The 26,196-nt window shown below is 39.5% G+C and overlaps 1 protein-coding gene across 3 annotated transcripts in view; it reads right to left on the bottom strand.

The window, feature by feature from the left end:
* Positions 1 to 25,388, bottom strand: part of rbbp6 (retinoblastoma binding protein 6) — a 68,843-nt gene extending 43,455 nt beyond the window's left edge. For 2 of the 3 annotated variants that reach the window (XM_052020777.1, XM_052020778.1), the window contains exons 1-3: positions 24,852 to 25,019; positions 17,436 to 17,535; positions 11,851 to 11,887 (exon numbers count right to left, since the gene is read on the bottom strand). In XM_052020777.1, coding sequence (XP_051876737.1) covers positions 11,851 to 11,887; positions 17,436 to 17,535; positions 24,852 to 25,017 — 303 coding nt within the window. In that variant the 5' untranslated portion in view covers positions 25,018 to 25,019. Of the gene's footprint in view, positions 1 to 7,293; positions 7,384 to 11,850; positions 11,888 to 17,435; positions 17,536 to 24,851; positions 25,076 to 25,262 lie in introns of those variants that run through there. The other variant, XM_052020776.1, reaches the window with a different exon arrangement.
* Between the last annotated feature and the right edge of the window lie 808 nt (positions 25,389 to 26,196).

The raw sequence follows: 26,196 nt of genomic DNA, 5'->3' as shown, positions 1-26,196 counted from the left end.
AATTATAGTACAAGTTGAAATAGGCAATTTCTACTGATATGGACAAAAACAAATTTAAAAGCTGCAGGTCATGTACATGGATGGAAGCTACATATATAAATAAATTATTTTTTTTCTTCATCCTGGAACATTCCTCAACAGATTAAAATGCTGCATAAAAATACCTTGTTACCCATATAATAACTTATAATTCAATTAAAAGTTAGTGTAAACAACATTAAAGACTAAATTAATTGACAAAACAGCAATGAAAAAAACAGCATATTATCAATTACAGCACCAGAAAGTGGTGATTTTTTTTTTGGCAGCTGGACTGGAACTATTATCAATTTTTAAAACTTATTTTGATTTTTTCTTTTCTCTGTACCTCTCCACTTACAGAACAAAGATTTTCGTCATTGTCACAGAGGGGCACGACTCAAAGCTTCAGGACCCCTTCCCATAACACACTGATAAAATTAAAAGTCAAAAACCAGCAAAACAGTTATAATATCAGAATATCAACTAGTTATTTAGCTTCAGGTGTTTAAAACCTAGGTTGACCACTTATTTCTGTACTTTCAGACAATTTCTTTGATTCCACAAGGCCATTGTCTCAAATAATCCTACATTCAGCCAAAAACCAGGTACTTAAACTTCCTGGGGGGAAAAAAAGTGTTGTAGGAATGAAGCTATTTTCCTCTTGTGCAGAAACAGCAGTAAACATGGACTTCCAATGGAATTATTTGCATTCCATCATACACAAATGCCTCAATGATAAGGGACAGCTACATTTGCAAATTTGAAATGACAAAAAAAAGCTATTTCCATTGAATTTGTTTTGCATGTGAACAGCAACAAATATGATCCTGTGAATCAGGAATTAATACATGAAGGATTGAAACATAACATTTTACCTGGAAAGAGAAATAGGCAGAAGATGCAGGTTAATGCAGAATTAAAAATGAAGCAACACTTCATAACAGAATGGCACTTACATTAAAAGAGTTAAGGTGTTAAGTGGAATAGGGCAATGACCGCTCGATTTTCCGAGTGGTCCAATATTCCAAAGATGCACTGGTTGGGAGGTTAATTGGCTGGTGTAAATTGACCTAAGTGCAAGTGCTAGGGGAATTGAGAGAATAAAGTGAGTAGAAATGACTGTTTGATAGCACAGATTTTTGTGGGCTAAAAGGCATAATTTTGAGCTGATCTCTGAAGCATATTCAAAGTTAGGCCTTAAAATGAAAGTTGGAACCATTTTTCCCCACTTTGGATGGAGAAAATATACAAGGAGAGGACATTAGTCATTGTTTTAGTTCTTTTATACATGTTGAGTGTTGTGGACGGTTTGGGGCACATTTAAAGGAAGTGTATACATAAAAGACTGTAAAGATTCGCTAGGAAGACATTTACAGGGATTACAATTACGAAGACACAACAGATTTCTCAAGTTGATCTCAGACAATAGACAGAACTTGTCCCCAGGTATCACAGAGAATAAGAGCAAATAGTATTAGGTCACAGGAAAAATGGTAAGCCGGAAAAAATTGATAACACGTTAAGGATATAGAATTTGGACAGACCCATGTTTGAGGAAATGGGTAAATCTGCTTGTCATTTAGAAATTATCAAAAAATGTGGATGACAAATATTGTTGGAATAAGGGGCTTACAGACCTGATGCTCCAACACTAAGTTGCATAATTTATGGCTTCAGAAAAATCATGACTGCAAATACATGATAGGCAATTGCAACACTCTCCACTTAAAAAATATCTGCTTTACAAGATTTTTGGAGCAAAAGATGGTTTTAAGACTAAAGAAGACATTTAAATTTTCTTGAAAGCACTGTTGGGTGGTCTTCTCAGGAGTACAGCTTTAGATTTATCCTGTCACTTTCACAATGCAATCTTGGACACATCCATGCAAATGCACCAGTTGATATCTAGAATCCCCTTTTCCTGAATTTTAATTCATTCAGAACAGTAGCAGAGTGTTGGATTGCTAGATCTCCTCATGCACAAGACATGACACTTCAACCACGTTAGACATTTCAAGTCCACTTGGTGCTTCACAAACAATTTATCCATTGACATTCCTCAGACTGGCCAACTATCAAAGATCAACCTGCATTGTCAAGTAAAAGATCAATGACCGAAATTTCTCCAAATCCAAGTTCTGTTTTCTAACGTATGTCATGTTCCAAGACTAACACACACACAACAGCTAACAGTTGTACCAGTGATTGTAGGCATCTTGCTTGGACAGGTTTGCTCTTCTATATTCAACGCTTGTTCAATTCTCACCTCAAACAGATTTATCTGCCTTGGCATTCCTTCCCATTAATACCAGCCTGAAAATGCTAAAGCTGATCGATTTCAGCAAGGCATTTGATAAGGTACCCCATGCAAGGCTTATTAAGAAAGTAAGGAGGCATGGGATCCAAGGGGATGTTGCACTGTGGATCCAAAACTGGCTGGTCCACAGAAGGCAAAGAGGTTGTTGAAGGGTCGTATCCTGCACAGAGGTTGGTGACCAGTGGTGTACCTCAGGAATCAGTTCTGGGACCCTTACTCTGTGATTTTTATAAACGACCTGGATGAGGAAGTGGAGGGATGGGTTAGTAAGTTTGCGGATGACTCAAAGGTTGGATGTGTTGTAGATAGTGTGGAGGGCTGAGAAGTGGCAGATGCAGTTCAGCCCAAATAAGTGTGAGGTGGTTCATTTTGGTAGGTCAACTATGATGATAGGTACAGTATTAACGGTAGCACTCTTGGCAGTGTGGAGGATCAGAGGGATCTTGAGGTCCGCGTCCATAGGACGCTCAAAGCAGCTGCACAGGTTGACTCTGTGGTTAAGAAGGCATATGGTGTATTGTCCTTCTTCAATCGTGGAATTGAATTTAGGAGCTGGGAGATATTGTTGCAGCTATATAGGTCCCTGGTCAGACCCCACTTGGAGTATTGTGCTCAGTTCTGGTTGCCTCACTACAGGAAGGATGTGGAAGCCACAGAGGGTGCAGAGAAGATTTACAAGGATGCTGCCTGGAATGCAGAGCATGCCTTATGAAAGCAGGTTGAGGGAACTCGGCCTTTTCTCCTTGGAGCGACGGAGGATGAGGGGTGACCTGATAAGAGGTATATGAGAGGCATTGATCGGGTAGATAGTCAGAGGCTTTTCCCCAGGGCTGAAATGGTTGCCACAAGAGGACATAGGTTTGAGGTGCTGGGGAGTAGGTATAGAGATGTCAGGGGTAAGTTTTTTTTTTACTCAGAGTGGTGAGTGCATCGAATGGGCTGCCGGCAACAGTGATGGAGGCGGATACGATAGGGTCTTTTAAGAGACTTTTGGATAGGTACATGGAGCTGAGAAAGATAGAAATTACTCGGCTTACCCATAGCCCTCTAAGGTAGGGACATGTTCAGCACAGCTTTGTGGGCCTGAATTGTGCTGTAGGTTTTCTATGTTCTATCATCAATTACATGCGTAAGCAATATTACAATAATTCCTTGTATGCTGGCTAGCATCCCTGTACGATGTTAGCAATAACCTGTGAATGAATGCCTTCAATTTGAAACCACATATATAGCAACTTTAAAAACTGTCAAGTTGTTCTGTGATCTAATATTTGAAAAAGCTTTATCGATCTGAAAACACCTGAATGGTGACCCACTAGCTGCTGCCTGCATGATGTCTACACTAAATTAGGAGAACAAAGACAGCCTTCCTATGAAGTGACAGATTATTGGGGAGGGGAGGGGTCTTCTTTACAGCAAAGGGGTTTTAGTTAAGCTGCTTTCACACAATTCATTGTCCGTGCTACAGCAAAGGATCCTTATACAGGTCCTGCCTTCATTATGGATGTTACCATTATGAGCTTCCTTGACGCAGTGAGGGGAAGATTTGACAGAAACCAAGTCTACTCAATCGTATCAACTTCACCCATAGATTGAAGCAAGCTGCACAATATCTGTTTTGGGGTGTAGGATTACATGCATTGTCATAGCAGTCAATTTGTGATAAAATGATTAAGTGCATTTCAGTTTTGGTCTGTTCAAACTAATACATGGAATTTTTAAACAGATGTTTGAATAGATTCTAAAATAGCGGTCCAGGCACCAAAATGCTAAGTCAAAAGTTTAAACAGGGTAGACCACCTGCATTGTCCCAAGTACCAGATCCTGAGATCACAAAGGCAGCAGGCACAAGCTCCATACAAAGCAAGCTTTCTCTTTCAGAGAAGGAGGAAGGACATCTGCTGCAGAAAACCCAAATGTAACAGCTAGAGTGTATTCAGGAACTGAAAGTTAACCAAACCATTAGGGAACAATGACATCATTGTTCCTCCATGAAATGGCAGTGTTGATAGCTTAATGACTTGGTTACTGGATGTTATCCAGAGTTATGGCCCAATGATCCAGAGGAGCTCAAGTCGCACAACAATTTCAATACTCCTGTTGCTAACTAAAATAAATTGGAATAACAAGTTTGTTTCATGAACGATAACCATAAAATTATGAGGGAGTTGCTGGCAAAGGAATCTGTTGTCATTGTATTTGACTCACCACCATCTGTTTAATGCCAAAATAAAAGTTCAAGGGGCATTTGGGGAAGAACAAATATTTGTCTTGCCAGTAACATCCATATCACCCAAAAACAATTAAATTTGCTTGACCTTGTCAAGACAGAGTTCCTTCCCTTAAGGACAATAATAAACCACAGGCTGCTAGTTTAATGGTTACCAAAGTTTTTATTCCAGATTTAATTATTCATATTCCTCTATAATGGGATTTAATCCAGGCCAATAGTGAAGATCCTTGGACACTAATTCAGGAACTTAAAAATGTTTCAGCAACATATCAAGGTAGCTTTGAAAATGGTCCAGCAGGCACCAAAATGCTAAGTTAAAACTTTAAACTGGGTAGGTCACTTGCATTGCCCAAGACACCAGATCCTGATATCAAAAGAAATTCAGCCCAGTTAACCCACTGTGATAACTGCTCCCTACAAGCAACTATTGCCTGCGCACTTTCAGCCTAAATCCAAGGATCCTGCTCTACAATCTCCTTCTGATGATAACACAGGACATGGTCTAAGGTATAGGAAATAAAGTCTAGAAGCACTGCACATTGAACCTACACCCAATGAAGTCATCAGACCACAGGGAACCTCCAGCTCATAGCAATTTAGCCTCTTGTTACAGCAGAATCTTTGAATAGTTTCTTCCAAATCAAGGCAGTTTAAACATGATGCTGCAGCAGCAATGAACAATTTATGGCCCACAGGCCACATCCTGCTCACAGAATAGTCTGCCTCACTGAGTGACTGTGCACTAAAGAACAGCCTTTCTACATATTAGGACCTATTCCTACCCAAACTAGCCAGCTATACTCCAAAAGGTTCCAAATATCTCCAAGGGGAACACCAAATTTCGCAACTGAGTAATTCAATCATTTAAAATAACTTTTAAACTTTACACCATTTCAAGTCAACCTATTTAGTAATAATATGCATTTTTCTTTTGCGCATTTAATACAGAAACCAATTTCTAATGAATGAAAATCAAAAAAAAACTGCAGATGTTGGAAATCCAGAACAAAAACAGAAAACACTGGGAACACTCAGGAAGTTAGGCAGCATCTGTGGAAAAAGAAACAGTTTTGTCAAATGCTGCCCAACCCGAGTGTTTCAAGCATTCTTTGCTTTTTTTAAATCAACCAATTTCCACCTGTTTTTATAAATGCCTAAGAACAGAACAAGGATTAACTACTAACAGCTAGTGTTCAATACTGATGTTCCAGAAACAAGGTTGCCACAATAATTCAATGATGTTACAATGGAACTACCAAGATTAGAAAATTCAGACATCCCAGGAATGCTTCCCTGGATTAAAAGCCTGCCAAAAGCTTTTAAATACCTGTGAATACTCTGATATTCACAAACTTTGAAGAATTTTTAAAATGTGCTATTTTTATTTTTTTAATAAAGTGGTAAAGACAGTAGATGTGCTGCCTCACAGCCCCAGCAATCCTCATCTCTGGTACTGTGTGCAGTTTGCATGGTCTCCCTCCTCTGGGTACTCTGGTTTCCTGCCAAATGTCAAAGACATGCACATTGGTAGGTTAATTGGCACTGTAAATTGTCCCAGCATGGTAGAATCTAGCTGGTTGATAGTATTGAGGAGAGAATAAATGGAATGTATAAATTGGTCTTTGATGTTAGGCCCTTTGCTCCATGACAAAACACAATTATTCACTGGCATTCACATTATCTACAGCCGATATAGTAAGGAATACAGCATGAAACCAGGTTCTTCAGCCTACCAAAGCCATGCCATCAATCACTTGCTTACACCAATCCTACCCCAATATTTTATTTTTCCCCAAGTTTCAATTCTATTTTTAGCCCAACTCCATAGATTCTACCACTAATTTACATACAAGGGGCAATTTACAGTTGCCAATTAACCTACCAACCCACACATCTTTGGGATGTTGGGGGAAACCTTTGCAGTCACAAGGAGAATATGTAAACTCCACATAGCACCAAGCATCAGGATTAAACTTGGGTCACTGGAATGGTGAGGCAGCTGTACCACCCATTACAAACTGGTTAAATACTTCTTTCAAACAAATAAAGTTGGAAATTGCCAAGCACAGCTCTAATGGGAGTGTTGTTGAGGCTTGAGCTCAAAAGTTCAACAGTTGCACAGCAAATAGAGGACACTGACCTCCCTGCACTTGCTATCCTCACTGCCCATCTGGTTTCCCATGATCACCACTGACATAATGAAAATCATTTGCTGTTAATAGGTTTAAAATTAGCAGTTTGCTGTTAATAAATGCTAATTCATTGTGTGTATCAGTGGCTTAGCCTTGCTTGTCAGCCGCTTGGATGTCGATAAATGCTGAGCAAAAACCTGATACTATAAAAATATTACATTGGTCACTCTACTGTCAATTAATACACAATTTAAGCAATTGTTTGGGGCAGGTAATCGGGCTAAAAATTTCTTCATCAGTTTCTGAACCTCATTTAAACATGACCACTTTTAAAATCAATAATTCCAGGGAAAGCCTTATACATAGGAATATGCAGTTTTATACATACAAGTTAAAGAATCCAGCACAGTAAATTCATCAAGAAGGGCTTTCACTTGGATAAATTTTTTTAAAAAAATAGACAAGAGTCTGCCTTACCAGGAATAAGAGAACAACCTCCCTTCCATTGAAATCCATCTACCTTTTCTGTTCCTTCCATAGTTAACCTACTTAATGCATTGTATATCCCTCTACTACTGCTCAACACTGACCTCGTTCAGCTTTCCCTGCAGTCTGGCAACTAGGTCTGACACCTCTTTCTCTTGCCTTTCCCTGCTGTTTCCGTGAGCAAAGGGATAAAACTTGACAAAACAGAATAAAAAAAATACTATGAATTTGAAGCAGTAAACAAACATTACATGTAAAAGAAATAGATAAAGCAATCACATGAAAAACAATGGTACAAATATCAAGCTAATGAGTTAAACATTACAGCATACAGGTTTCTAAAACTATCAAATTTACATTAGGATGACAAAAATATCAAATCAAGGGCATGTCTAGACACCAAAAGGAAGATAGGCACTCAAGGAAACATTTAAGTGTAATATATGACACCACCAACCCACTTGTGGCACAGTGGTGCAGCTAATAGAGCTGCTGCCTTGCAGGGCCAGACCCACCGTTTGTGGATTTGCATGTTCTCCCTGTGACCACCAGAATTTCCCCCAGGTTCACTTGTCTCCCCCATATCCCAAAGATGTGCAAAATGGTAGATTACTTGGCCAATGTACATTGCCCACTGTGTGTAGGTGAGTGGTGGAAACTGCGGGGAGTTGACAAGAATGTCGGGGGGGGGGGGGGGGGGGGGGGGGAGAGAGTAGAATAAAAAAAATGGTATTAGTGTGGGATTAGTGTCAGTGGGTCATTGATGATCAGTATGGACAGTGTGCCGAAGGGCCCATTTCTGTTCTCTATGACGAAGAACTGGTGAACTGAAGAGCTCACTTAAATTATGACACTGTAATCCATTCTGCCTTTTTTTTTTAAATTCTTATATAAACCAAGATAATGCTTTCCCATGTGTGCCCATGAAATTTGTGGGTGGTGGGTATTAAAAATTCTCATCATAACCATGCACATTACAACTATATACAACAGCCACCTCACCATGAAGTTCAAACTGTTTCCACCACCTTCCTTGCTCACTTCATCTCCAGAAATGCTACCATCTTCCAAATCACAATAGCCCCATATACTTGAAGCTCTCCAATCAGATTTCTGTCCAATCAAGGTACCAAAACAGCTCATATCAAAATTAGACATCTTGTATGGTTATGACTATTTTTCATCTTCATCGAGTCTTTGACACTGTTGATCAAAGTTTCTCAACCATCTTCTGGCTGGCTGAGACATCACTAGTGTTCCATTCCAACAACCACCCATAACCCACTACAACTTCTCTTCATATCTAGTATTCCCACATTTCCACTGCTGGATCGCTCTCTCATCTACACATTTTGCAACATCTAAATTACTCTAATTACCTAGAGCACGACTCCACTACCTTTCCGGAACTCATTCTCACACACTAAATCATTACGCCACTGGCCCCATAAAGTTTCTGTTGAACAGGGATTTTCTTCAAATTATCTTCAGTCCCAATTCAAACTCCATTCTTTAGCCAATTCATTGCCTCAGTCAACAATCATCTGGAAATGAAGAACCAGACTTGTCATCTTGGGTGTTTCATTTGAGCCCAAGACAAACTTTGAACTAATGTCATCTTTGTGACATTGCTTGGCTCCAACTCTCAATTACTGAAACACTAGTCTTTTCATTTGTCACATCTACTTTTGCACACCTCTTCCCATTCTACCCTCTGAAAAACATACCTCAAAACTACATGGTCTTTATCCTAAATCGTATCCCTCAATTCACCCATCAGCATTGTATCTATCCCCAGTTGGGTGAGACAAAGAATTGACTAAGTAATGGAGCGGCAGTGGTGCAGCTGGTAGAAATGCTGCCCCTCAGCACCAGAGACCCAAGTTCAATCGCAACCTCAGGCCCTGTCGGAGTACATTCTCCAAGATGACGTGGGCTTCCTTCAGGTGCGTTTCCTCCCACATCCTAAAGATGTGCAGATTGGTAGATTAATTGGATACTGGAAATTGACCCTAGTGTGTAGTAGATAGGTGAGGGGTAGAATCTAGGGGAGTTGATGAGAATGTGGGGAGAACTAAAACAAAATCAGTAGTTGATGATTGGTGCAGACTCTTGACTGAAAGGCCTGTTTTCATGCAGTATCTCTACGTCTCAGAGTTCACATCAGGACAAGATATTCTGAACAAGGGTCACATACCCAAAATTTTAACCCTTTCCACAGATGCTGCCTGACCTGTTAAGTTTTTCCAGCATGCTCTGTTTTCTTTTTTTTACATCCAGGAAAAAAGTGCCTCGATTTTAATATTCTTATCCTTGTAGTTAAATCCAAAACTTGCCCTCTTTTACTTCAAGTCTTACAACTCAATTTTTGGCACAAGCAATCTGATTTTCACCCATTTCACAAATGGCAGTCAACCCTTCAATTATCTAGTCCCTAATCTGAGCAGTTCTCTCCCTCAATCTCTGCACTCTTCTTCTCATTGTTGTCCCTTAAAACCAGTGAGCTTTGTGTTAGGTGAACATAACCTTTGATAGCTTGGTGGCTGATTTTGTTTGATAAAGTGCCTATGAAGCTTCCCAGACATGAAAATACCGTTACAATATTGCAATATAACATGCCATTAGTAAGAGACATTGGTCATTCATCACACTCATTTGTTGAAACACTGTAAAGTGGATGTTGGAGTTCAAAGCAACCACTCATGAAACACTTCCAACTTTGATACAAGTCCAAAGTGCTTGATTTAGTTTGCAAAGATTTATTTTGTGACTCTTAGTTTACTTTTCATAAGATCAGTTAAACCATTAAATACTGTTAGGGAACCCATTAGAAAACTTCATAATTAACATTCTAGTAAACGGTCTCTTCAGACCTGGGTCAAATGGATCTACTCACTGAAACCAAAAAAGACTTCCAAATTCACCTGATGTGTTCAAACGTGCTTCAGCTTTGTTTTTAAAAAGTAATTTCAAAAGCCATAGGTTTCATCAGTTAAATATCACAATTTATCTAGTAAGTGTACAATAAAGCTACTCCACTACCATGGTAAGGGCCAAGCAAGTGACAAGATTGCTTAGGAATTTGATAGCAAAATCAACATGGTGCTCAGACATGTCAGTGCAACGTTTATGGAATTCACAGCTGTTCAGCCCCAAAGCTGACTTCCTAAAATCATTAGCTCCAAGTGCAAAACAACTATAAATATTTTTATTCTTTTGACATCCATGTAGTGCTAAATACTTTGCAATGGCTAAATATAACTGGTTCATAAAGCCAATGATACAAAAAAACTTATTGATCTCATTTTCAAATCTACTGTAATTTTAATGAAACTATCATGGAAAACCTTTTTTTTGAAATATTACTCCATTGTACTAACAACCAATTTAACAAAGCAATAGCCATAGCAGATGTTAAATTGTCTCAGTTAAGGTGTTCCAACAATGCAAAATAATCCTCAAAAAAAAAAGTTAGGTAGAAACCTGTGCAGTCTACATTTCATGACGTTTCATTGTAAGGATATAGAAAATCAAATCAAGCATTCAGTGGTACATTTATTAGGAGACAACTTAATTCCATGTGTGAATAACTAGGTATGTTTAATGTGAATTTAAGGAATCCATATTTTATGATGTGGCTCAAACAAAACCAACTTTTACATCAAGATCACAGAACAACAAAACAGCCAGATCTGAGCCTTAAATTGACAAGTCAGGAGATTTCTGTGGTGTGCCAGTGAGAATTCAAGTACATAATGTATGAAACATCAGCTTATTACAATACATACATAAAAATATACACCAGTTCAACTTAAGAGCACCACAAAAGCCTACTAACTTCCATTTGTGAAGCTGTGACCAGAAAGGGTGGGGGGTTGGGGGGGGGGGGGGGGGGGGGGGGGGGGGAAATCAAAATATTGAAATGACTTTTAATTTTAAAAACAGTTTTCTTGATGCGCGTCAAATTTTAGTTTGAGCTCAAAGTAAATATAAAATGTGCTGTTATGAAAATAAGTTATAGTAGGAATTGTTAACTGCACAAATTCAGCATTTAATTTTTAATTGCGGTCGTCTAGTATGGTTTTCATGTGCCTTATCATAGTGTAAAGCAACGCATTTAACCATTAAATCATACCTATAAAAGCATTAAAAACTTGAGTGATACAATGTGAAATGGAAGATAAAACACTTCAAACATTCTTTATTTGAAGGAAAATGCACAAAATACCCTATACACGTAATACTAAAAGACAGACATCACAGGAACACTTCCATGTTCACCATAGCAAACTGTTGAACCACAGACTCTTTAAAAAAAAAGTCATACACCAATCTGTACAGACCAAGTCCTGAATAAGTTAACTTGCAGTTTCAATATGAAATACAGTGCTTTACCTTGCACTCAGGTCACACACACAATTAATGTGTAGGTATGGCAACCGTCACTAAATGTTATCCAACAGTATTTAAAAATATTACCTATTTTGGTAGGCATTACAAAATGTGACCTTGCCAAGTATGTATCATGGTATATTTGCTTTAAGCATTTTTGAAAATGACTCAAAATCATTAACATAATGACTTATAATCAGCATTTCTTAAAAATTGTAACTTAGATTTAACCAATAGAAAGGTTCAGATTGTATTTTTGTTTTACATACTGCTTTCGATGTCCCACTTGTTGGTTCAGAACGATCTCTGGAAAGCAAAAGTATTTTAAATTGTTACAGTCATGCAATTTTCATTTTGCAATCAAAATTGTATCTGGAGAGATTTCCTGACAAAATACACAACATCAAAATGAATGAGAGAATTCATGTATTTTGCAAATTCTCAATGATAATATTGCAACAGTGGGCATATGAAGGAAGGTTTGAGAACTCCTTAGGAATGGCTAGTATAGAAGCTTTAAAAACCATAGACTGTCTGAATCAGTAATAAGGGAATACAATTCACCCTTATTGAGAAGTGTTCCTGAATTAAGGCGATTGCTGAAATGGCAGTAATCTTACAGTCTTATCCCTCTTGCTAAAAGTTATTAAGTGACAATAGATGGATTGCAGGTAATAAATCTCCAAAACATAAACCCCCATTGGATCATATGGTAGCACAGCTAGCAGAGCCCATTGCCTCAGTGTCAGAGACCCAGGTTTAATCCTGACCGCCAGTGCTGTCTGTGTGAAGTTTATGGTCCCCATGACCTTATGGGTTTTCTGCAGGTTTCCAGCATAACCCAGAGATGTGCAGTTAACTCATCCTAGTGTGAGTAGGTGAGTGGTAGAATCTGGGCCAAAGGATCTACTTCTGTGTAGTCTCTCTCTGTGGCTAATACATTCCAAATTCTAACTTTGAAATTATTTCAATTTTTCCACATCAACCCAGAAACCCATCCATAACACATTAATCCACAGAGTTAAAACACCCCTTTGGGGATTGACAATGAAAGAAATTGAAATACTGAAATCTTTCATCTAAAACAGTCACATATCAGTCACAGAATTATGAACTACTCCACAAACTATCTGAAACAGGACCTTCACATGGCACTAAAACTTTTTTTTAAAATTAAAATTCTATTTGTCTATTTGTCCACTTGAAGCCAACAAAAAGTACTGGGGAGCACTACCTGCCAATTTCAGTGGTTCAAGTAAATGTGTACTTCATGACATGCAAAGAGTAGAAAATTTTCATTTTAGCCAGCAACTGATACATGACCAAATCCCATTGCTGCTTATGGAATTTGGCCAAGTACACTGCATCACCTACCAACAAATATTACACTCCAAAGAATCCCCATTTTAACCCCTAAATTCAATATTTCAAATCAATCTTAAATCAATGCCAGGTAATTAACATCTCCAGTATTTAACTTCCAGATTGCTTCAGGCTTAATTCAACATTGCACTAAATATTGTATCTAAAAGGGAAAGACTAAAAATATTTAGAGAGAACTTCTACAAACACCCAATTTCAATACATTAAAAAGGTCCAAGAAATTCCTGGTCCAATACAGACCCAGCAGCTTTCTCCCAGTCCAACAATTCTGCTGCATTCTGTTTTTAAATTATAGATTTGTAAGTATTTGTCTTTTTCACACTTGCCTTGTGTTCATTCCATTCAGTTTAGGAATAAAGTGTCAGAAATGCACAGTATTCCCAGTGTTACCATTAATTCAGAATGATGGAAAATCATGAATATGCAGTTTCTCTTCCCAGAGATGCTGTCCAACATGCTTATTTCCAGAATTTTCTGTCTTTGTTTCGCATCTCAACCATCCACAGAATTTGGCTTCTGTATTACCATTATTTTGGTTTCAATTGTAACATCTGCAAAGTTGCCAACAGTATGAAGGGCTGTCTTATGCTACTGGGTAATATTGATGTGTTGGGCAAGGGCTGAGAAACAGCAGATGGAGTTTAATCCTAATAAATGTGAGGTGAGGTGATTCATTTTAGGAGTACTAAGGAGGCTAGGACATACACCATAAATGGTAGGGTCCAAGGGACTATTGAATAACAGAGGGACCTTGATGTACAAGCCTGAAGATCCCTGAACATGGCAGTAGCAGGTAGATAATGTGGTTAAGGCACATGAAATGCTGGCCTTCATTAATCAGGGCAATTATTACAAGAACAGAGGTTATGCTCCAACTTTATAAAGACTTCAACTGGAGCAGTTTGCAGTTCTGATCACCACACTAAAAGTGACAGCACTCAAGAGGATGCAGATTCACCAGGATGTCATCTGGTATGGAGTATTTCAGGCATGATGTGAGACTGGAGAAGCTGGATCTGTTTTTCCTGGAGCAGAGGTGGTTAAGAGGGGACATGATTGAGGTATATAAAATTATGAGGGGTACAGATAGGGTAGACTGCAGGAAACCTTTCCCCATATCAGAGATAGACGAAACTAGAGAACATAAATTTATGGTAAGGGGTGAGAGATTTAGAGGGGGATACAAGGGGAGACTTTTTCCGTCCCAGAGAGTAGTGAGTACCTGGAATACACTACCAGAGAGAGTGGTGGTACTACCAGAGAGAGTGGTGGAAGCTAATGACATTTAAAAAGTGTCCAGATGAGCACCTGAATCACCCTGGCATAGAAAGCTATGGTCCAACTGCTGGTTGTCATGGACATGCTGAGCCAAGTGGCCCGTTTGCATGCTATATTATTCTATGACTTATGACAATTAAAAATGTGTCAATGCAGAACTCACTCAAAATCCTAAGAACCAAAACACATACAACCTAATAAATTCTGCCTATTGCACCTCTTAGGAATGCCTCAATGCCTTAGTAAATTGCAAAATTACTGCTTTGAAATGTATTAATGATATGCTCCAGCATATTATGTATCTATGCTAACCCCATCAGCATAGATACATAATATTTCAAACACAGTACACAACTCATGCTGCTCAACACATGATCCCAATTACTTCTAATCCCCCAACCTTCACATTATTCCATTTAAATCCCTCATTTGCTTTCCTGCTTTCGTTCATCTCGATTCCCCTCAAATTCATCAACACTATTTACCTCAATTTCTCTTTGCAACAGCAGGTGCCACATTCTCACCACAAGTGAAGAAATTTCACCCGAATTTCCCACTGAATTATTTTTATGGCACTCATGAGGCCTCCGAAATCTGTAACCTGCATCATGATAACAGCAGGCACATACAAATATCACCGTGTGTAGATTCCTTTCCATTCACCACCCTAACCAGAAAATAGAATGCTGCTCATCTATTGTTGCTAGTCTAAATCTTACCCAACATTGTAGAAGCATCTTCACCAGTTTCAGATGGCCCACTACCATCTTCAAGATGAATAGGGATGGGTTTTAACTGTTGGTCTTGCCAGCCATACACACATCCCAGAACCTAAAAATTAAAAACTAGTTCTGGTCTACGCAGCCTCTATCTGGTTCTTCCATCATTGGAAAGACCTTTCTTTCACCCTTGCATTTTCCCTAAGTTTCAGTTTGTTAATCTTTCCTCCAATTTCTCAATCCTTCCCAAGGGCAACTAGATTTGCCCAATGAACACTAGCCTCTGAAACACCCACACTCATCAAGTAACCAAGACTCCAAGACAATGTTTTGGCACAGACTAGAAGGGCCGAATGGCCTGTTTTCTGTGCTGTAGTTTTTCTATGGTTTCCAAAGTTTAACAACATTACTGCTCATTTATTCTTCTCTCCAGAACGTGCCCCATACAGCAGAGATACAGGCCCTTTGGCCCAATAAGTCCATGCCAACCACAGTGCCCACCCATCTAGTCCCAAATTCCTGTGTTCGGCCGACATCCTTCTAAGCCCCGCCCCTACATGTATCTGTCCAAGTACTTCTTAAATGATACTATTGTACCTGCCTCAACCTCTTGCTCTGGCAGCTCATTCCATATACTCACCACTTTCTGCATGGAAAAGTTGCCCCTCAGGTCTTTTTAAAATCGTTCCCCTCTCACCCTAAATCTATGCCTCATAGTTTTGGACTCCACTACCCTAGGGAAAAGACTGCTACCATCCACCTTATCTATGCCCCTCATGATTTTATAAACCTCTATAAGGTTACCCCTCATTCTCCTACACTCCAAGGACCTAGCCTGGTCAATCTCTCCCTATAACTCAGGCCCTCCAGTCCTGTCAACACCCTCAGATCTTTTCTGCACTCTTTCTAGTTTAACGACATCTTTCCTACAACAGGGTGACCAAAACTGTACAGAGTACTCCAAGTGCAGCCTCACCAACAACTTGTATAACTGAAACATAGTGTACCAACTCCTATAACTCAATGCCCTGACTGATGAAGGCCAGTGTTCTAAATGCCTCTCACATTATAGCGATGTCCACTAGTATTTGACATTTCAACACTGGGAAAAAGACTGACTTGCTTATCTGTCCACACCTCTCAACTTTACACAGTTCTATGAGGTTGCCCCTCAGCTGCCAACACTCTAGAGAACACAATTCAAGATTTTCTAACCTTTTCTTGCCATCCACAATTTTCTTGCCACTCTCCTATCTGTAGGAACTGTTCCAGAGTCTAAAGAATTTTGGAAGATGACTCCCAATGCTTCCACTATTTTGAAGGCCACTACCTTTAATTCTCTGGGATGTAGATAAAACCCTGGGGATTTATCAGCTTTTAGCCCTATTAATTTTCCTGGCAATATTTACTACTGATTTCCTTCAGTTCCTCTCTTTTTAGACTCCCAGTTTCCTAACATATTGGAGAGGTTACTTGTGTCCTCCTTTGTGAAATCCAATCCACCAAGCAAAAAGCAGCACCATACTTTTCAATGAAATTAACTTGGCAAATACATGTCCATTCTGCAAACTTGTGCTTTGCTGCAATTGTATTGACTTTATCAGTAACACCCCAAATTTAAGGCAATGCTAAACTTCACAGAACAAATTTGAAACCGTACCAGTTATATTTCTAAATATTAAGCATTTAATGTGCAGTTTTCGTTTTGTGTTTCAAGACAATCTAAATAGACAGGTTTTCCCTTCAACACAAATAATAAAATGTGACATTCATTTCTACAGCATTATTGGAGCCTCTGGATGCATTTACTCCCTTTAGAATTAATGAAGTACTTTGGAAACTTAATCAGAGTAATGTAGATAATGCAGCAACTAAATTGTTCATAGTAAGTCAAACTTTTTTTTAAAAAGACAAGACAGTATTTTTAATGATTAAAATTTAACAATTAGCCACTATAGATCACTCAATACTCTTTCTTGAAATAGCCTCCGCATTTATTTAACAATTTATCTAAAACACATTATCTCAAGACATTTCCGTCACATTCAACATGCTGGTATTCAAGAGTGGTACTCTACAATTTTATGTTCAAATCTCGGGGGAGGTTTTGGTCTATCATCGTATGTTCAGACTCAAACTCTAACCCTAGCAGTTGAATCACAGTATTCAAAATATTTGACCAATATATTGCCACATTACATAAAATGGAAAAACCCTGTATCTATGATCAAAAACTGAAAGACTATACAGTATCTATTCCACACAATTCTTTTCACTTTCATGAATCAGTACCGAGCCTATTAGTCATATAAATGTAAAATTGCATCCCTTAAGCATTCAGTAAACTGCAAGTTAATTGCAAAAATAGAATTCAAGAATACATTTAACTCTGAAAGAATCCTGCCAAACTGTTTGAATTTGCCTCCCTTTAAACATGCAGTAAGTTAATTGTTAAAACAAAATTGCAGACTTACATGACAAATGATTTGCCAGCAGATTTCACACCTCCAATGGGAATTCTTTTTATAATGACAGATGAATTCTTGGGTATTAGAGCATTATCATCTGTATATTCTGTGAAGAATCAGCAGACCATTATTCTTTAAGTGTCAAAATAAAAACCAGAACATTCAATCTTAGACATACTTGATATAATTGAAAGGTGCATGACTAATTTATTCACTTTAATGAATTCATCTGCAAACTAAATGTTTTCGTCCAGCAATGGCTTTTAGATAAGGTGTCTTGAGACTTCTGGTCAATAGTAGGAAAATATTACATTAAAACAGTGTTGGCTTTATTGGAACAATTTGGAAGATGGCTGCAGATTATGTGCATTATATATTCTTAGTTATTCTAGTTTGTTTGATTAGAAGCTTGACACTTAAAGGTTTTGGATACAAGCCTAAAGCATACCACCATAAAATTCTATATATTTCAATGCTGATTTATCTTGAATGAGTACACAGCATTATGAACATTTGATCAGAGTGAAACATCTTGGGATACAGTAGCTTAGTAAAGTATAAGCACTGCTTATGGAACAGTGGACAGACATACAATTATCCTGCCAATGCAGGAAAGCCTCAAGTTTATTCCCACATCATTGTCAAAAATTTTTTTTTTTTTTTTTTCTTTTGCTTAAAATCCTGGGGTTAACAGCCTGGTTTCAAATTCTGAAGAAATATATTGAGATCCAAAATAAACTTATTTTCTGTATTTCACATATGCTGAGATTTTCAAATCGTACAGCAATCAGTCATTCAATGCTTCAATGTGGATGCAAAGGTGCTCAGACTTCAACTCAGGTTGAAGGAATGCAGACTAGGAAGTAAAACTCATTGCTTCAAATTATTTTTCAATGTCTAATTTGTTTTCAGTTAAAACGTTTTCAGAATAAAACATTTCTTAAAATAACTTAAGCTTTTAAAATATTTCTGATTTACCCTCAATTTAGACAGCCAAGAAAACTGACAGCAGCAACAGTTTTCCACACTGTACCAGAGATTCCGCAGATTATGCTGCTGGAGTCCAAAAGGCTTCAGGCCAACAAAAAAGGCCTGCATCCAGACCAGATAAGAAGGAACAATGAAGACAACATGGGCAGAGACATCAAACTGGCAAAACCTTCTGACTTAACTAAAAATTCATTTTTATGAACTTCACAGTGGGCACTTTGGTGGTCATCCGCCAAATTCTTTAGACTCTGGAGCAGTTTCTACAGATTGGAGTGGCAAACATAACCCCAGTATTTTTAAAAAAGGCAAAAAGGAATTGCACATTATTAATCCTTACATAAGTAGTAGATAAAATACTAGAATCTATATTAAAAGATGGAACGGAACACTGGGAAAGCATGAAAAGGATTGGACAAAGTCAGCTTGGGTTTCTGAAACACATGCTTATGTCTACATCCACCAATAGAATAAATAATAGAGAAACAGCAGATATGGTGTATTTGGATATGATGCTTCAGATAAGGTCTCACATTAGAGATTAATGAGCAAACTTAAAGCTCATAGGATTAGAAATATATAGGCATTGATTGAGAATTGGTTAACAGAAAAAATAAACAGATCTTCTTTACTGTGGTAGGTAGTGACTGGTGGGGCACCATAGGGATCAGATCTCAGGCCCCAGCTATTCATAATATACATCAATGATTTGGATGAAGAACCCAAATGTAACATCCAAGTTTAGAGATGACAGAAGACTGGAGGAGTTGTGGGAGAGGGGAATGAGCTGGGAGAAAGATGCAAAGAACCTCCAACGTTTTTCAGAAAAGTTAGGTGAATGGGCAAAGGCACTGCAAATGCAGTTTCATGTAGATAACGTGAGGTTATGCACTCTGCTTAAAAATACAACCACTGATTATTTCGCGATTGGACTGGGAATCATACACCATTAAAAACAAACATTCAAGTTAGAAAGACAAATAAGTTGGCCTTCATTACAAGTTTAGAATACAGGAGCAAGGCTATCTTGTTGCAGCAACACATTGCCTTGGCGAGACCCTCATTAAATTGTATGTGCAGTTTTTATCTCCTGTCTGACAAAGGAGGTGTTTGCCATGCAGGGAATGCAACAAAGATTTAATAAACTAATTGAAGACAAGCACAGACTAGGCAATCGCTTTGCCGAGCATCTGCACTCCATCCACCATGCCCTTCTGGAACTCCTGTCAGCCATTTTAATTCACCTCCCCATTCCCACACTGACATGTCTGCCCTCTGCCTCCCCCACCACCGGGTGAGGCAAACCACAAACTAGAGGAACAGCACCTCATATTCTTCCCAGGTAGTCTACAACCCAATGGCATGAATGCTGAATTCTTCAATTTCAGGTAACCTGCTCCCCGTCTCTTCTTCCCCCCCCCCTCCTTGGTCTACTCAGTTCATCTTACACACACCCCAACTCCACCCTCCCCCACGTAGCCCCATATTATTCAGTTTCTTCCCCCTCCGCCACCTACCCATCACTCACACACTGCTCCCAATGGGTACCCTCCTCTCCGCGTCCCCCCCCCCCCCACTGTTCCCATCTACCGTCCCTACCTCCCATGCTTCACCTTTTTTTCTAGGATTCCATTATCTGTAGCCCTTTTTGCCCTCAACTATCACTTTCCAGCCTTTCACTACTTCCATCCTTCCCTCCATCTGCCCATCAGCCCTCTTCACCTGATCCACCTATTGCCTGCCAGCTCTTGTTCCACTTCTTCTCAACTCTTTATACAGGCTATCCCTCCTCTAATCTCAGTCCAGATGAAGGGTGTCAACCCAAAACATCAACTGTCCATTTCCCTCCACAGATGCTGCCACCGAATTCCTCCAGCAGTTTGTTTTTTGCTTTTAATAAACCAACTTCTGGAATAGCAGGACAGAGGAATATAGGTCAAACACAAACAAATGGAACTAGCTCAGTTAGACATCTTGGTTAGTATGGACTGAAGGGCCTGTTTCCATGCTATATAACTCTATGATTATGTATTAAGAGATTGGGTTGGTTAAGGTTATATTTATTGGAGTTTAGAAGAATGAGAAGGGACCCTAGGCATCCCAGAGGGGAATGATTGGATGCAGGGAGGAGGTTCACAAGGACTGCAGAGTCCAGAACCAGGGGTCATAACCTCAGGATGCTGGGTATCTTCAGGATGTGGCATTATTAGCTTTATAACTGAACCAATGCTAACTTCACAATTAACAACCAGCCAAATAACTTGCCTGGCTACTTTAGTGTGAAGTTAAAAAGCAACCAACTTCAGGTGGGACTGAAGACACATTGGCCAAAGTGGGCAAGAAAGGCAGGTTTGCTGTTCTAATTGATGAGTGAAAGAGCTGGATGGATTGAATGGATCAATGCCTATCAGGCAACTTCATGATCAATTTTAATGCCAACAGCTTTTAAAACCAGACCTTTAATACTAAACACTGATTCTCAAACTTAGAGATTTAAACTCTTTCCGCATATTATTTTAGGCACCTGGAGACGACCCAGCTGTGATCCAAGAGGAATTCATCCTAGAACACTCACTTGACCACAAGCCTAACAGCATTTAGAGGCTAAATTTTCGATATTCTGAAATTCGTTATACAAGTCATACTCAAGTTATATCATACAGTATTACACAACTAAATTAGTTTTGCCCTCCATTGAATTATTAAAACGAAAAGCCAGAATTAAACAGACTTTTGCAAAACGCAAGGCATTTGTCACTGTTTCAGAAGTAATCTAGCTTTAAAATGTACACCTTTCCTTTCTAGAAGGAAATAGTTAATATATTCTTTCAACTCCAGAACAATCCAAGGGAAAATTCCTCCCCTTTTGGCTGCTTAAACACACAAATTTTAAAAACAACAAAAGGTCCAGACAAAAGGGGATAGCTGCAGGAGAATAGAGCTTGAATATGCAGCCTCTAACTCCTCTAATTTTCCTACAATGTATGATTTTCTGCATTACTAAGTGCTAAAACAGAGTTACAAATAACCACATTCAAAATTGTTTGAATTATAAAATTTCCATCTTTTGTGACATGAGAAATGCAAATCATAAAATAACATCCATAATGACTAATTTGTCTGCCATTCAAACAGCAAGATGCAAAATACTACAGCCATCTTAGATGACACTGCACATACACCAAAAAGATTTAATAGAACATGCGTTATGATTGACTTAACACCGTTCATTTAATTTACACTTATGCAACCACCAATGTAATACATGTCCGAGACTTTTCACAGGAAAGTAATCAGGCAAAAATTGACAACCTGAAACAAAATTCGTCCAAGTGACAAGATGGGTCAGAGATACAGGTTTCAACAAAATGTCTCAAAGGTTGGTGGACAGACTTAAGGAACTCCAGAGTTTAGGGAAGTAAAGAGGATACAACACAAAAGAATAGAGTACTTATAAAGGAACAAAGCCACAAACAGACCAAAACATCTTAAAACTGAGATGTTGCGGCAATGTTGGTAATTAGAGATGGTGGGAAAATGGAAATTGAGCAAATTAGGGCACGGACAGCAGTGCTTATGGCGAGCTTGTGCTTAAGCAGAGTGGGAAATGAGAGGCTAACCAGTTTGAGTTTAATAGACATCAACATTGTGAACAGCCTGATACACTAGATAGGTATAACTACATCAACCATAATTTGTAGCAGAGCCAAAAATTACTTTAGATTTGCCATTGAAAAAAGAAAATCTCAATAACCCTGATTATCAGGCAAGCAATTTTGCAGGAGATGGGGTGGTTAAAAGTGGTGACTGAGAGATGAGCACTATCAATACAGACAGGGAACCCGAGGAGTTCGGCTTGTCATGAAGGATACTAAAAGCAGATTAAACATTCTCTAGATGAAGTATAAATAATAAGTAAAACTGCTTAGGTAAGAGTGAAACCAGGTGACAATATTCTTACTTGGCTGGACAACAAAGTTTTGAAAGAGGATGGTGTAGTTAACCAAACAATGCAAGCAGTTCATTATCATTAGATTCAGAAATGGCATCCAATGGACTGAAGTGGCTCTGAAAGTATACCAAACACTTAAATGGACAACTTCACTAACACAAACTTGTCAAATGGCAGCAGATTGACTTTGGGCAGCAAGGCATGCCTAGACTTAAGTTTTCCTGCTTCAGAGAAACAGGAAACATTCAAGGAGTCTGAAGTTTAGCATAACCTTGTTCCCACAAACAAAAAAGGACAGTACTGCCACATCTAGAGTCATCGTAATAGGCTGGCTAAGAGGGAAGTTCATGAATACTGACAACTTTATATTATAGAAACCTACTAGGAAATAAGAAAGTGTTGGGATGAAACTGAAGAGAAATTAGAAAGTTAAGATGACATGAACTTCTGGCAGTTAAGATTACAGAAAATCAAAAAATTTAAAGGGTCCATTAGGAACTAAAGAGGTAACCTTGTGTCAAGACAGTTTTGATAGCATTCTTGATTAGGACCTTTTAGCCGTTTTCTACACAAGATTGGCATTGTTCCACTCCTATGACTGAGGTGGAAGTGTGAAATACTGCATTAGTTAAACATAGTAAACATCAAACATCCGAAAATGGATAAATCAGCATGTCCAAAATATATCCCAGTTGCCAAAAGCAATCCTGGAGGAAACTGGAGAGGCCTTGACCATCATTCTTCAATTATCTACGGCTGCAGGACTATTGGTGTGGTATTTTTTGTTTAAAAAGCCAGGGAGAAATCAGTTAAAGTCTGTGGAAATTTTGGAATCAGTTGGGAAAGAGTATGAAATTTTCAGTTGGAAAGGCAGATTAATAAAATCAGCCACTTCTGGAATAGAAATGTTTTTGACTTAACCATTTGTTTTTGAATGGTAAGAAGAGTGATGAGTGCAGTCTGTTTCAGGTAGTGTATGTGGGTTTCACTGAAGTTTTTGATCAGGTTTTGCACACTTATCAAAAGAGCAAATGTACCTGGGACTCAGGTAGCAGCAAAGTGGCAGGAAGAAGGTATGATTAACAGATGTTTTCACGGCTGACAGGCTCCCACAAGGCTCAAGATTCATTCAAATTGTTTTTTTATTGTATACATTAATGATTTAGACAAATATTGGGGAGGTGAGAGAGAACCAATGAAATATACAGACAATACAAAAATTGGCCATGTGGTTGACAGGAAAGAAGAATGCATTTTGACTTCAGAAGAATGTAGAGTAAGATGTGGTTGCACTGGAGAAGGCATAGAGATTTGTGAGAATGTTGCTAAAACTGGAGAACTGTAGTTACAGGGAAAGACGGATAGGCTGTGATTGCTTTCTTTGCAACAGAAGTGTCTTAGTCTGAATGGAGATCTATTAAATTAGGTGAAGCCCATATAAATAAGTAGGAAAGACCCATTCCCCGTTGACTGAGGGTGAAAAATCAGAGGGCCTATAATTGGAATAATTGGCAGGGTGGTAGAGGCAGAAACCCTGATGATGCTGTGCCAGGATATGGAGTTGAACTGAAGGACAGAGCCTTGGATCAGTGAAAAGTGGGCTTAAATTGGTGGTGCTTTTTCAACATTAACACATTCAGAAGTCCTCCTTTCGTGAATTTTCTACAATTAGATTATCAGATTTTGAATTTTGTTCTGAATCAGTCAGCCCAATGACAAACCAATCTTACTAATCTATCATTTCACTGTGTTTTGATATACGTGACTAATAAAAGATCTTATCTTAAAAATGCAGGTAGATCAGTTTCCCTAAAATATTTTAAACACCAAAACCAGCAGACCTTATGGATTATGAAACCTTTGCAGAATCATTTAATAGTATGCAGTAATTGCATCTAACTTATGACTTCATCCAAAATGTACTTCCCAGTTTTCAAAACTACTTTATTCATGAGGATTCAAACCAAGTTCAACTACTCCAACACACCTCCCAGCCTCGTTGTGTTTAGTATTTTTTTAATTTAGTACATTGTCCCTCACCGTCATCCTGATAGATTGTAGGTGGGTGTAGGCGAGACCTCCCAGAAGGAGCTCTTCCTAGGGTAACTTTAAAGCTTACTACAGTTCTCCAAATAAACCCCTCGAGGGCCTAAGGTCAGTTTGAGAATAAGGAAAGGCAAGGAACTCATTTTCATATTAAAAACCATAGACAATAGACAAGGATAAAGGAAATGTAAAAACTACTAAGAAAATTAGGAGCATGATAAAACTACAAACGTGAGATCCAGCATATATTTTAAAGCTTTCGGCTTCCAGTGCCCCGGACTTGCTGTACCTTCAGACGTGTAAGCAAGATATCCTATTGAAATGAGACAAGTCCAGCAACACGCGCCATCTTGTCTACCACAGAATGCGCTTCGAGAAAATAAAACAAAGGACAAATAAATTCCTGAAATAATAAAAAGTCACAGCAGTTTATTTACCTTCCTTGGTCTGTGCATTGGTGATCTGTAAATCGCAGTCTGCTGCCTTCAGCTTCTCTCGGGCCATGATAGTCTTCTTTAGATCACTCAAGGAAATGTGAAGCCCATCGAAAGTGACCGTGTCATAGTTCAGTTTAGAAGAAAATTTGTAATGTATACACGACATTTCTGTTTTTTTTTGAATGGGACAAGTCTTACCCACAAAAAAAATTACCCTTTTAACACTGCAAAACACAAAACAAAAAAAATCTTTTCTCACAATTTAATTCCCATATCTGAAATTCAAGTATTTAGATTTTGCTGTATAGCAATATTTAAAAAAAACACTAATCTGGACCGAAATTCAATAAGCAACCGGCTTCCTTCTAACTTCACATTGCACAAAAATTATATACTAGCTGATTTACTCACTAATAAACCGGATAGTTCAAAAGTCAATGGTAAAGTTTAAATGTCCAAGAAGTCCAAAGGATTTACTTCCCAGGGAAAGAATCCGGAACTATGGAGTTTTCCCTCTGGTCTGTTTTATGACAAAGCCGCAATGCAGCAAGTTCGACCGCAGTTTTTGTTTAAATCTAACACAAAAAGGTCCACGTCTGCGTCTCGGCGTTCCCTCCTCCGGCGGTGCAGCGGTGGCGATCTCCAGGCACTCCTAGCCGCAGGCACTGGGTGGCGGGAGGATCCGGGCTCCGGGCGGCCTCTCTCGGGGAGCCTCCACCGACGACCGGCAGCGGGCGGGCCTCACACTCCTCCTCGGTGGATCCTCACGCGCCGGCCGGCTTCATGGGCGGGCGGGCAGGCAGGAAGGCGGGCGAGCGAGCGGGAGCAAGGGGAGGGGGGGCACGGAGAGTGGGCGGGAGAGGGCAAGGAAGGGCGCCGGGTAAGGGCCGGGGAAGCGAGACGACAAGGCCGCGCCCGGCTCAGTTGCTGGCGGAAGGCCTGCCCACTGCTCTCACACACATCGTCGCAGTGCAGCGCTCGCTCGGCCTACCGACCACACTCGGAAGCAGCGGGGCGGTGGAGGGACGCGGGCGGGCGATCTCCGCACAGTCCCCGGGTGGAGAGCCCCGACACTTTCAAACCGACACCACCTCCACAACAATGGCGTCTCCAACGCAATAACGCCAGGGGTCTCCCGCAGCCCAGCGCAGGGGCCGGGACGTCACAATCCACGCCACGGGACGCCGGCTGATGGACGTGACGCGCGCCTTTCTCCCCACCCCTTCGGCCCGCCACTGTCGCGCCCGCCCCTCGCGTGGGGGAGGGGGCGCTGTTGGAGCCGCACGCGCTCAGGTTCAGTGTGTCAGCCCCGCCGTAGCGGCAGGAAGGTGATCCCGAAGCTGGC

The sequence above is a fragment of the Pristis pectinata genome, chromosome 8 (assembly GCF_009764475.1).
Source record: "Pristis pectinata isolate sPriPec2 chromosome 8, sPriPec2.1.pri, whole genome shotgun sequence".
Taxonomy (NCBI): Eukaryota; Metazoa; Chordata; class Chondrichthyes; order Rhinopristiformes; family Pristidae; genus Pristis; species Pristis pectinata.
The sequence above is the reverse complement of the archived record's forward strand: the minus strand, read 5'-3'. Positions and strand labels throughout refer to the sequence as shown.